Source organism: Bos grunniens, chromosome 16 (assembly GCF_055505025.1).
Source record: "Bos grunniens cultivar Pamir isolate PY7600 chromosome 16, Bosgru_T2T1.0, whole genome shotgun sequence".
Classification (NCBI taxonomy): domain Eukaryota; kingdom Metazoa; phylum Chordata; class Mammalia; order Artiodactyla; family Bovidae; genus Bos; species Bos grunniens.
In genome coordinates, this window is record NC_141180.1 from 29,107,348 (window position 1) to 29,120,731 (window position 13,384).

The following is a 13,384-nucleotide window of genomic DNA, read 5'->3' on the forward strand; positions in this document are numbered from 1 at the left end:
GAAGGAGCCAGGCTTTGCGGTCAGCTGCAGGTCAGCTTTGAACCAGGGTTCAACTCTTCGTCCTACTGTACACTAACTGTGATTCCAGGAAGGTTTCCTCAGCCTCTCCAAATGCCAGCTTGCTCGTCCATGAAGATGACAATGCCTACCACTCGGGGTTTGCTGGTGTGAACAGTGATAACATCTTTAAAGCTGTAGGCATGCTGCCTAACTTGGAAAGGGCTCAAGACATGCCAAGTCGGCTGCATGAGGGGAGAGCAGTTTTCAACATGGGAGCTGCTTGGTCTCATTGAGAAGGACTTGCAGTTGTTGAAGGAGTCAGCTACTCAGATGTCCAGAGATGTGCCCTCCAGGCAGAAGGACCAGCCAGCGCTGAAGCCAAAGGCAGGAACCTGCCAGTGTGTTTCCAGAAGAGCAGGGATACTAGGGGCGGGAGTAAGTGACCGTGAGGAGTGGGAGAGGAAGGAGGCCAATGGCCAAATCACAGAGGGTCTTGTCAGCCTTGGTGAAGACTGACTTTTATTCTGAGTGAAATGGGGAGTCTGTGCCAAATTTGGGCAGAGGAGTGACATGATCTGTTGTTTATGTTTTAGAAGGGACCGTCTGGCCACCATACTGAGGACAGAAAGTGTGGGGGGACAAGGAGAAACAAGACACCATTGAGGAGGTTATTACAGCAGCTTGGGGGAGAGAGAGAAAGATGACTGAGAGGGTACAGTGCAAGTGGAGAAAAACAGTTGAATTCCTACTGTATTTTGAAGACAGAACCAACTGGACTTGCTGACAGACTGGATGTGGGGTGTGAGAGATGAGAGGAGTCAAAGATGACCCTTAAGACAAAAGTTCTGAGTAATAGGAAGGAACCACCATCGATGGAAATGGTGAAAGCCTGGGTGGAACAGGTTTGAGAAAGAAGATGAGGGGTTTGTTTTTGAAACTTAGAAGTCTGTTAGACATCCCAGGGAAAAAAGAATATTTACTGGCTATTAACATTTAATGTATCTCCAATGTTTAGCAAAGAATCTAGCCCTCCAAATATATTGTTTGAATGAAAGACAAGAAAAGTTATTCAAACCCTAAGTGAAATAGGTATCAGATGATCCCATTTTATTTTATGTGTATACAAACACGCATACACACTTATTTGTATAAGAAAAGATACGAACAGATACCAAAATATTAGCAGTAGTTATATGGGATATGGCCTAATGATTTTTACCTAATCTCTCTCTTTGAGAATCTGTATAACATCTCTATAAAATAAAAGGGAGACATGCTCTGAAGAGTGAGAAGACTGATTCTAGCTTATCAACAAATCCTAGGGTTTTTTCAACCATTGCCAAGCCGACGAACCCTTGAATTGTTTACAGATGGTGTCCTTTATGAATAGGACCATTGTGGACAGGTTGTTCTTTTCTTTTGAAGTATTTCTTCTTGATCTACTCCCCAAAATAGAAACAACAGACTAAAAGATAAAAAGACTTGTAGCTCTTCTTAAACACTGCCAGATGGCTTTGCAGAAAAATTGAACCAATTTAGAATTTCAACAGTGCAGGGATGCTAGACAGTCTGTCGGGAAAGATATCCCCTCCTACTAAGTCAGAATTTTAGTTTCACACCAGAAAATTACTTAGCAACACTTTTTCACCTGTCACGAGGGCATAAAAGGCCTTCATGAAGGTCTTTTGTATTTTTCAGGCGTAGGAATTGGCGTGGTCCACGCTGGGTACGAGCGACGCCTGGCCCATCACCTGGGAGCGCACAGCACACCCTCGATCCTAGGAATCATAAATGGGAAGGTCTCCTTCTTCCACAATGCAGTCGTCCGTGAGAACCTGTGGCAGTTTGTAGAGAGTCTGCTTCCAGGGAACTTGGTGGAGAAAGTAAGTATGTGGCTTAGAAGTAGTTTAAGAGCACCTAGGATTGCTGGCTGCTCTGAACTTGACCCATGGTCATCCTCAGACCTGAGTTTCATTTTGAGCAGGACAAGACACATATTAATTATTTGCTCAGACTAAATCATTTAAATGAAGTCTTCTAGAGGCTGAAAACTGAAATAGGTGAAGTAGAGAGACTGAAAGGATTATCCCTGTTACAGCCACTGGGAAGACTGATGCTTTCATAGGAAGTTGTTCAGTCGTGTCCTACTCTTTGCGAACCCATGGACTATAGTCTGCCTGGCTCCTCCGTCCATGGGATTTCCCAGGCAAGAATACTGGAGTGGATTGGCATTTCCTTCTCCTTGGGATCTTTCTGACCCAGGGATAGAACCCAGGTCTCCCGCATTGCAGGCAGACTCTTTACCGTCTGAGCCACCAGGAAAGCTTCCCTTCCCTTCCTGTCATAGGAATCTGAGCCTAAAGTGAGAGTGCATCTTATTTTCTCAACAAAAAGTTAGATCACAGCATAGGATGAAGAGTTTCTTTCCAGCTTCATGCATTTGTTCATTTGAAGATACTTTTCTTAAGAGAGTATTCAAATTAAGTTCTATTTGGTTATATATTTAGGAGAAGGCAGTGGCACCCCACTCCAGTACACTTGCCTGGAAAATCCCATGGATGGAGGACCCTGGTGGGCTGCAGTCCATGGGGTCGCTAAGAGTCGGACACGACTGAGCGACTTCACTTTCACTTTTCACTTTAATGCACTGGGGAAGGAAATGGCAACCCACTCCAGTGTTCTTGCCTGGAGAATCCCAGGGATGGGGGAGCCTGGTGGGCTGCCATCTATGGGGTCACACAGAGTCGGACACAACTGAAGCGACGCAGCAGCAGCAGCAGCTATTGAAAGCACTAGATTCCATGAAACCAGATGTTATTTTTGGAACTTTCAGAGCACATATGATGCAACAGTATGAATAAATTTCACAAACAAAAGACTGAGCTAGAGAAACTAGGCACAAGGAGTTCATACAAGCTAAACTATGATTTTTATATTTAAGAAGCATTTTTCCCTCAGTTTCTTAGAACAGGATTCTTATTTTGCTTTACTTGAAAGTGATTTATATGTATACCTGTGGCTGACTCATGTTGATGTTTGGCAGAAAACAACAAAATTTTGTATAGCAATTATCCTTCAATTAAAAAATAAATAAAATTTTTAAAAAGAAGATGATTTTTGATTAATAATACCAAGAAGAGCTAAACACCCAGCTGTTTCCAGTCTATTTCTACACAGTCTATCCCACCAGGATCATTACCCAAAAAGAAACATTTATTGGAGTTAGCTTGAAATTATCAGAGTACATTGTAGCCTCCTAAAACCATGACAGGCTGTCTTGGTAGGTCCTCAGACCTTTCCAAATACCTGTTGTATATCAGGCACTATGCTAAGTACTGAGGATACTTCTCAAGAAGCTCCCAATCTAATGGGTGACCGCTTCCATCCTATATGCAGAGTGTCCATCCTAGAGACTTGAGAAAGGCTTCCTGGCAGAAGTGACCCCTGTGCTGAGTTTGCTGGATGAGGAAAGTGAAGTAAGGAATGAGTTCCAGGCAGGCAGAGGTCTGGAACATGAGACAGCCTGCTTTGTATGAAGTAGTCATTAGTGAGTGGGAAAGGACAGGCTAAAGCGGTTAATGGGGAAGGAACAGGGGAATCTCACCATGAGAGTCTCCTTTAAAGAGGCTTGGCCTGTAGGTGATGGAGCCATTGAAAGAGTCTGAGCAGTGGAGTGAAACGATCAGATTGAAGTTCTATATCAATCATTCTGGGAGCACAGTTGAAAGATAAATTTTGACCTATGATAAAAATTTTCTAGAAAATAATTTACTCATGTTTTTGTTTTCTCAGGATTATTTTAAGGCATAAACAGGGAAGCACATAAGTATCAATTCAGACTAACACAACATTGAAAAGAAGTTATACTGTAAAAGTTTTTTTAAAAGTAGCAGTTCAGATGGCAATGAATGAAATTATGTGATATATAGGTGGGGTGGGCCCACTTATTTTTATTTAAGTCATTTTGAAAGAGCAATTATTTCATTGTCATCTAATAAACTAAAAAGTCACCTGTAACTAAGCAAACCAGCTTCAAAAGCTCAATTTTTTTTATGATATGGTCAGTAATAATTTCAGAAAGATTATAATTTCAGTCTGTATAAGTTGGATCACATGAAAATATGAAATCAATATTTCTGTTCTTTTAATTAATTTTAGTTAAATGAAGGCAAAAAGATTAGTTGCCTGCATTTTTTATTTTTTACAAAACAGTCTTTTACCCTTATTTGATTCTGTTTATCTCCTGACTGGATTATAACTGTTAAGAATTAAATGTTGCAACTGACATCCTCTTTTCAATTCAAGGTTACAAACAAAAATTATGTCAGGTTCCTCTCTGGCTGGCAGCAAGAGAATAAACCACGTGTCCTCCTGTTTGACCAAATGCCCACCGTACCACTGCTCTACAAGGTACTTTAGGTGTCCGGGTAATGTTTCCTCTTATTTTGGTGATTTTCCTTTTTATAAGTAATAGCTCACCCCATGAGAAATGTTTGAAGACCAGCAATTTGCCTCAAAGCACCGAATGCTGAGGACCTACTGATGCTATTACTAGGCTAGCACTTTCCACACACACAGTAGCAGTTAATCTTCAGAAGAACCCAACAGTACAGATTATGATCCCTATTTTATAGGCCAAAATACTGAAGTTTATATGGTTGTATAACCTGCCCAAGGTCTCCCTGCATTGGGTTGAATATTGACTCCTCTGAAGTCTGATTCCAAACCTGCCCTCTGAATGATACTGTACTGCACTTGCACACCTCTGGTTATCATTGTGACAGGAGATGAGAGGAAAGCGCCATTGGCATGGTCACTTGGGGTACAGGTTGTAGAGATGTGGATGGACCTAGAGTCTGTCATACAGAGTGAAATAAGTCAGAAAGAGAAAAACAAATATATAGCAACGCATATATGTGGATTCTAGAAAAATGGTACAGATCAACCTAGTTCCAGGGCAGGAATAGAGATGCAGACGTAGAGAATGGATGGGTGGACGTAGCGGGGGAAGGGGAGAGTGAGATGAATTGGGAGATTAGGTTTGAGATAAATACACTACCGTGTGTAAAATAGGTAGCTTGTGGGAACTTGCTGTACAGCACAGGGAACTCAGCTTGATGCTCTGTGATGACCTAGAGGAGTGAGATTGAGGGTTGGGGAGGCGGAGGGACATCAAAGAGGGAGGGGATATATGTATACGCACAGCTGATTCACCTTGTTGTACAGCTCACAACGTTGTAAAGCAGTTATACTCCAGTTTAGAAAAATAAATAGTAGTTGGGGTACAGGTAATTCCCCAAACCTCTCACCCCCAGCACAGATCTCAGTAAAATGAATATCTTGCTCTGTCTGAAAAACAGTGTTAATTGTTATTCAGCTTTGTTGGTATGGATTTTTCACCTAAAGGACCATAGAATTCCTACAAGAGTACAAGGGTGTTGCAGCCTGAGTGGGCCCATAGAAGCTAGCATTCATCCACCCACTGATTAGAACGAGTCACACTTAATTTAGATGCTGTGCTACCAATTTCATTTCTTCTTCTCTGTTACTCCCTAACAGTTGACTGCTTTCGCGTACAAAGATTACTTGTCATTTGGATATGTGTATGTCGGTTTGAGAGGGGCAGAAGAGATGACAAGGCAATACGACGTCAATGTCTATACCCCCACCATCCTGATCTTTAAAGAACACATCCACAAGCCTGCAGACGTCATCCAGGTACGTGGGTGTCGCCTTGTTTCAACATGGCCCTCCCGTTTTCTCTCAAGGTGTCATATACAAATAAATAGCAAAGTGGAGCAGAGTAGGAGAGGAGAAGAAACTAGTTTTAATCTCTCCCTTTAGGGACTTCCCTGGCAGTCCAATGGTTAAGACTCTGAGCTTCTGCTGCAGGGGGCACAGGTCTGACCCCTAGTCAGGGAACTAAGATCCCTTATGCCTTGTGGTGCAGCCTAAATAAAATAAAGCTTTCAAAAATCTCAGACCTGTCTGTTGTATGTCAGACAGTATGCTAAGTACTGAGGATACTTCTCAAGCAGCTCTCAATCTAATGGATGACTGTTTCCTTCTATGAAGGAAATTCTTAAAGTCATAGAGTTTAAAAATGAGTTGTTTAAAAAATATGATTTGGTACTATTCTGCTTACAAAGATAATCTTTTGACAGAAAGTAGAATGGCGGTGGCCAGAAGTTGGAGGAAGAAGAAATAGGGAGTTAGTGTGTAAGGGGCACAATTTCACTTTGGGAAGGCGAAAAAGTTCTGGAGATGGATGGCGGATGATGGTTGCAGAGCAGTGTGAATGGTTAATGCCACAGACTCATACGCTTGAAAATGGTTAAAATGGTAATTTTATGTGCTCTGTAACCACAAAAACAGAACAATAAATAATAGTCATCTTTGACCTCTAAAAAACTCCTATTTGAAAAAATCAACAATCTTATTCTAAAACAAGTTATAAAAATAATTTTAAGGCTTCAGTATAGAACAGTAATTAAAAGGAATAAGAAAAAAATACTCTTTCATTTCATCCCATTAATCCCTTGGAAGGTTTTAGTTTTATAATTAAATATTCAAAAGTGGGTAGGTGTTGAATTGTGAGGAGAGCTTTTAAAAAGACTTTCATTGTACTGAGATCTTGTAGGTGAGTAAAAGTTATTTGATCTTGCTCCAAAATATATACATTAAAATCACTGAGAAAAAAAAATGTATACACTAACTCAGAGAACATACAGTGACTATTCATCTGATCTTAAGATAGGAAAGGGCTAAAAGTGTTGGGAAAAATCTTATTGGGAAAATCTTAATAACTTGATTATAAGCTTTACATTTATAGAAAGACTTAAATTTTTTGACTAAACAATAAGGGAAATATTTACAACCAATATAAAAGGAATTATTATCTCTCATTTCCAATGAGCTGCTTCTAATCAAAGAAATCAACCCCAAACTTCTTGAGAATAACCACTTAATGAGTACAGAGTTTTCTTTTGGGATGATGAAAATGTTTGTAACTAGATAATCGAGGTGAGGGTTACACAACACTGTGATATACTAAAATGCCACTGAGTTACACACTAAAATGGTTAATTTCATGTTACGTTACTCTTATCCTAGTTTAAATTTCCCCCCAAAATGGGTGAAGCAGATGAATAAAATCCTGAGAAAAGATTCAAGTTACTAATAAACACCTTGGTTTTTTTTAAGTATTTATTTTTTTATTCAGCTGTGCTGGGTCTTCATTGCAGCATGCAGGATCTTTAGTTGCAACTTTAGGGTGGGATCTAGATTCCCTGACCAGGAATCAAACCCAGGGCCCCTGCCTTCAGAACGCAGAATCTCAGCCACTAGATCACCAAGGAGATCTCAGTAAACACTTTAAAAAAGTAAATCTCACTAATAATCAGAGAAAAGCAATTTACATTTCCTTCTCTCATCAAATTGTTAACGATTTTTAAAGTAAAAATACGCAGTAGAGTTGAAGGTACAGAGAAACTGGCACTTCTCTGCCTTGCCTTGCTGGAAGAAGCTTCAAAATTCTCAGGAAAAAAAAAAGTTTTCAGAAAAGTGATTGGGTGATAAAATATCAACTGCCTAGCAAAACAGCACTCCTGAGTACCTGCTGTGTGCCAAACACTGCTCTGTGTACTGAGGGTACAGCCTTGAACAAAATCAGCAGAATTCCCTGTCCTGGGTTCTAGTGGGGACAATGATCATTATGACACACTCTGTCAGGGTATATTATATAGTGATGTGTGCTAAAGAAAAAAATAAAACAGGGGAGAGGAATGCAGGGCATTAGGGGAAAGGGCTCACATTTTTAAGGTGGACCAGCCAAGAAGGTCCTCATTAAAATGGTGACACTTGAGTAAAGAATTGAGGGAGACAAGATTACCTTTTAGGACTCTATCCTAAAGGAATAGGAACTCAGGCAAAGAATTACATACAGAGATGTTAAATATCATTCACAATACCAAAAATGAGGGGGAAATATAAACATCCAACGGTAGGGTAATTATTGATACCATACCTCCCAGATGTGCATGCTCAGTCATTCGGTTGTGTCCAACTCTGCAACCCCATGGGCTGTAGTCTGCCAGCCTTCTCTGCCTGTAGAATTTTCCAGGCATAAATACTGTAGTGGGTTGCCATTTCCTTCTCCAGGGATCTTCTCGACCCAAGTATTGAACCCCAGTCTCCTGCTGCTCCTGCATTGGCAAGCAGATTCTTTACCACTAAGCCACCTGGGAAGCCCCACATCCCAAATAGGGACTGTTATATAGCCATTTAAAATGGCAGTTTGCTTGGACTTCTTTGGTAGTCCAGTGGTTAAGAATTCGTCTTGCAATGCAAAGGTTACAGGTTCGATCTCTGGTCAGGGAACTTAAGATCCCACATATCACAGAGCAACTAAACCTATGTACTCTGGAGCCCATGAGACACAACTAGAGTCCGTGCACCCCAAGAAAAAATCCTGTGTGAGGCAACCAAGATCTGATGCAGCCGAAATAAATGAATAAATAAAAAATTTTAAAATTAAAAATTAAATAAAAAATAAAATGGCAATTTGCAAATAATTAATGATGGGATAATTTTCATAACATAATGTTAACAAGCAGGATGCAAAATTGTATATGCTGTTTATAATACACTGCTCTCAACTTTGTATAGTGAATATTATTTCAGTGTTTGGGTTTCTAAAAATCGCTATAATGAACACATATTTTTTAATGTTACTTTTAAAAAATCAACAAGAGCCCTTTGATAGTTTCTCTTCTAAGAGGCTAGAGTGAAGAGAAAGAGATATTCTATAAAAATCCTTTATTTCGTTCATTCAATACATTCATTGCCTGCTTGCTGAGCACTAAATACAGAACAGCTCTGACATCCAGAGTTAGTCTTTGTCCTGAGTCTTTATCAGGCTCAGAGTCTGGGGAGGAGAAAGACCTAAAGGCAGTTTTCATCCACTGTGGTAGGTGTCTCCCTTAGATGCAGGTGCACTCTGGGTGCCATGGGAAGGAGGAAGGTTACCTCAGACTGTGAGACTAAGGTAAGGAGCCAGACAGGGAGAGTGGATAGTAAGGGAAGAAGAGCAGGTTTAAAAAGAAGACAATGAGTTCAGTTGTGGACACAAGAATTAAAACTGAAAAAAAAAAATTAAAAGTGCCTAGGAGCTCCTTGGCAGTCCAGTGGCTAAGACCTTGCACTCCCAATGCAGGGCACCTAGGTTCAATCCCTGATCTGGGAACTAGTTCCCACATGCCAAAAGTAAAGATCCCACACGCCACGACAAAGATAGAAGATCCCATGTGCCACAACTAAGACCCAGTGCAGCCAAATAAATAGATAAATATTTTTACAAAGGAAAGAAAGAAAGAACTGCCTTTAGGAAATCTAAGGGGAGGTGTGCCTCCTTAGATTTCCTAAGGAGGCAGGGATCTAGATCTGAGGAAAGGCAGAAGGTGATCTCCCAGGCATCGTATGTTATGTAAGGAGAGGAGGGAGCCAAGGACGAAACTCTGAACAACAACCAGCAAATAAAAATGAGGGGGTGCCTGATGGCAGCTAAGCAGGAGCCAAGACAGCGAGTCAGGAAGCAAGCAAACACCAGTTGTGGAAGAGAGGAAGGTCATCTCAATCCAAGATTAATCTATAAGATTTCCTAAATTGCTTTCTAGTAATACATGTACCCTTGAGAATTGTTATCTGCTTATTCCCTGGGGAAAATTATAAATCAAATACATTAATAAAATTACCAGAACAATGGATGCTTTACCAATTTGCTCTTTTATTTTCAATAATCTTATTTATTTTCATTTATGCATTTTTGGCTGCTGCACTGCATCTTCACTATGGTGGCTTCTCTTGTTGCAGAGCACAGGTTCTAGAGCACACGGGCTTCAGTGCTTATGGTGTGGGGAGCCAAATACCCACAGCATGTGGCATCTTCCCAAATCAGGAATTGAACCCATGTCCCCTGCATTGGCAGGTGGATTCCTAACCACCGGACCACTGGAAAGTCCCCAGTTTGCTCTTTATGAATATAAAAATGCATTCTTAACATAAACTGAGTCTTTGCAATGACGAGAGGCTTAGTGTAACACTGGTAGCACTGGTGGTTTCTCTTGACTCTAGGTAATTTGTTTCTCTTTCCTGTATCATGTATGGCAACATGAGAATGGGTTTATTCATGCTTCTGTTGATGGACGTGTGAATATTTGCATCGTGAAATGAGATGGGACATGTCCTCCCTTCTTCCCATCTCAGAAAGACTTTACAGAAGATTAGATTGTCTTCCTTTAAGGTCTGGTCAAAACCACCTACAAAGCCATCTCAGCCTGAATTTGTGTTTAAGGAAATATTTTTGACTACTGACTCATTTTCTTTAATGGTTATAGTACTATTTTTTCTTTTTTTCAAGTATTGTTTTATATTTCCTAGAGATTTTTCTGTTTCACCTAAATTTTCAAATTTAAATATCTAATATACATATATATGTGTACACTTTTGTTTTAGTTTCGGCAACATAGGTTGTGATTCCTCCACATCATCCTTGGTAATGGTTACCTGTGCTTTCTTTCTTTATTTTCATGATTGGTTTTACCAGAGGTGTGTCAATTTTATTAGCTCCAAAGAACGAATGTTGGTTTGTTATTATATTTTTATTTTGCTTTATTTCTATTTTTCTCTTTATTATTTCCTTCTTTCTACTTTTGTGTTTTTGCTGTAACTTCGTGATAGGGATATCTAGTTCATCAATTTCTTTTCTATTACATTCATTTTTTAATACTTGTTTGTTTTATTCTTTGGTCTTCATTGCAGCAGGTGGAATTTTTCACTGCAGCTCCCAGACTCCAGAGCACATTGGCTCTGTAGTTTGCAGCACGTGGGCTCAGTTGATGGGCCCCAAGGGCTTAGCTGCTCCACAGCATGTGCGATCTTGGTGCCCCAACCAGGGATTGAACCTACGTCCCCTGTATTGGGAGGCAGGTTCTTAACTACTGGAACACAATGGGGGTCCCCTGTTGTTCCCTGGACTAGGAAATGGCAACCCACTCCACTGTTCTTGCCTGGAAAATTCCACTGGACAGAGGAGCCAGATGGGCTACTACAGTCCATGGAGCTGCAAAGAACTGGACAGGAGTGAGCAACTGAGCACACACACACTCCAAATACTAATTTATCTGCATCCCAAAGTTTTGATAAATAATATTTTCACTGATCACTCCAAATTAAAAATATTTTCTTACGTCTGATATGCTCTCTTCTCAGATCAAGAAGTTGCTCAGAGTTTCTTAATTTCTAAGCATAAAGCAATTTTCTGGTTCATATCTTGCATTGATGTCTTGATTAATTGTGGTCAGAGAACCTGGTATACATAATTTCAGTTCTTTGAAATATATGAAAATTAATAATAACAAAGTGGTCATCATACAGTTTTGTAGTCCATCTTTTATACTCAATAACATTGCTACTTTGAAGTTTATTTTTAATTACTCAGTTTACTATAAATCTCGAATGGAAGTAAATTTGCCTAAAAACTCAAAATTATTGACTTTTTCAATCTGCCAGCATAAAACAGTCTACAGAAGTTCCCCGAGCACTTGATTTTTCCTTTGACCTGAAATAATTGCATCATTGCTTTCAGCCCCACATTGTTGGGAAAATACCACATGTTTATTTGTTGAAACAGGTCTAACTTTCTTGGTTTTATTTCTTTAGCCAGGCTCAGCCATATTTTTATTAAACTGTAAGTCAAGCCCATTCTCAGTGAGAAAACTGAGTAAGAATCAACTGTCTCTTGGTTTTTCTCCAGGCCCGAGGTACGAAGAGGCAGGTCATTGATGACTTTATCACCCAAAACAAGTATCTGTTGGCAGCCAGGCTCACCAGCCAGAAGTTGTTCCATGAACTCTGCCCTGTGAAACGATCTCACCGACAAAGGAAGTAAGGACTGAAGGCCTTGCCCCTGCTCATCATGTCACATGTTACTGAAAGGCAGTTAAACATTGACCCTGGGACAGTCAGAATCTATGCTTCATGTTGCAAACAGATGAACATAGATGAACAGCTATGATAATAGAGGGGTATGTCAGTCCAGGGCACTTTAGGACCAAATGATTGGCTGTGCCAGAGAAGATCCCCCTGAGAGCTGAGCCCTGAAGAGTGAGTAGGTTCTGCCAGGTGTCAGGGAGAGCCTGTGAAGCTCGGTGAAGAGGGAGAATGCTGCTGTTGCTACCAGAGTGCCCCACACAGGGCAGACCCCTGCAGATCTGGGAGAGGAGCCAGGTAAATGACTGAACAGTAGGGCAGTGAGGGTGCTGAGGAAATGGTAAAATAATTAGCTGGGCATGGCATGGCTGAGGCATCCTCATGCATACACAGCATCTGAAAAGTCTGGAAAGACAGGGAAAACACTTCTTATAGCTCTTTCAGATTAAGGAGCCAGTGCCTTTAAATTTAGGGCTATTTCATCTGTGAAAGGTATCTGGATATGAAAGGAAACCATTTTGATCACATTATTTGAAAATACAACTAAAATACTTTTTAAAATAGGAACCATCCCCTATGTTTCCAGACTTTTCAGATTCCTGTATAGACTAAGATTTAATTAAATATAAGGAAGATGATCCTGGACTTTGAGGATTATTATTTATACAGCCTTCAAAAAATATCCCAGTCCACACACTCCTCCCCTTTGTTTCCACCCCCACCCTAGCCAGGCCAGTGTCACCTCTCGCCGAGGCCACCGTGTTGCCTCCTACCCTCCTCTGCCTCCACTCCACTCTCACACCCTCGGTCAGTTCTCCACGGCAGCCAGTGATCGTCCTCCTCACACTGTGAATTGGAGTGAGTCCCCCTCCGTCTCTGGGTCTTTGCACTTGCAATGCTCTTGGCCTGGAGCGCTCTGACCTCACTTCCTCTTGTGGCACCTCATTCAGGTCTCTGCTCGAGCATCACCTTCCCAGATGACATTTCCCTGAGCAGCCTGTCTGATGGAGCATGACTCCCAGCCCACCCTGCACGCTTTCCCCTTCACTTTTTTTTACCCTAACACTTACCACTACTTGTCATGGTCTTCCTGCCTATCTATCTGTTTTTTTGTCTGCCCTCCCCACTGGATTATAAGTCCCACAAGGGCAAGAACAGGGCTTCCCAGGTGGCTCAGTAGTGAAGAATTCGCCTGCCAAAGCAGGAGACACGGTTTGATCCCTCAATCGTAAAAATACCCTGGAGGAAGAAATGGTAACCCACTCCAGTAATCTTGCCTGGGGAATCCCGTGGACAGAGGAGCCTGGTGGGCTACAGTCCATGGAATTGCAAAGAGTCAGACACAACTAAGTGACTGAGCATAAGGGCAAGAACATTGTCTTATCTGGCATCATCT

At 41.0% G+C, this 13,384-nt stretch overlaps 1 protein-coding gene across 5 annotated transcripts in view; it reads left to right on the forward strand.

Annotated features, from left to right (window-relative positions):
• DNAJC16 (DnaJ heat shock protein family (Hsp40) member C16) overlaps window positions 1–13,384 on the forward strand; it is a 39,727-nt gene that overhangs the window by 17,816 nt on the left and 8,527 nt on the right. For 3 of the 5 annotated variants that reach the window (XM_086343838.1, XM_086343837.1, XM_086343839.1), the window contains 4 exons: window positions 1,699–1,883; window positions 4,306–4,410; window positions 5,560–5,718; window positions 11,813–11,943. In XM_086343838.1, coding sequence (XP_086199964.1) covers window positions 1,699–1,883; window positions 4,306–4,410; window positions 5,560–5,718; window positions 11,813–11,943 — 580 coding nt within the window. Of the gene's footprint in view, window positions 1–1,698; window positions 1,884–4,305; window positions 4,411–5,559; window positions 5,719–11,812; window positions 11,944–12,715; window positions 12,847–13,384 lie in introns of all 5 variants that reach the window. The other 2 variants (XR_015143265.1, XR_015143264.1) reach the window with 1 other exon arrangement.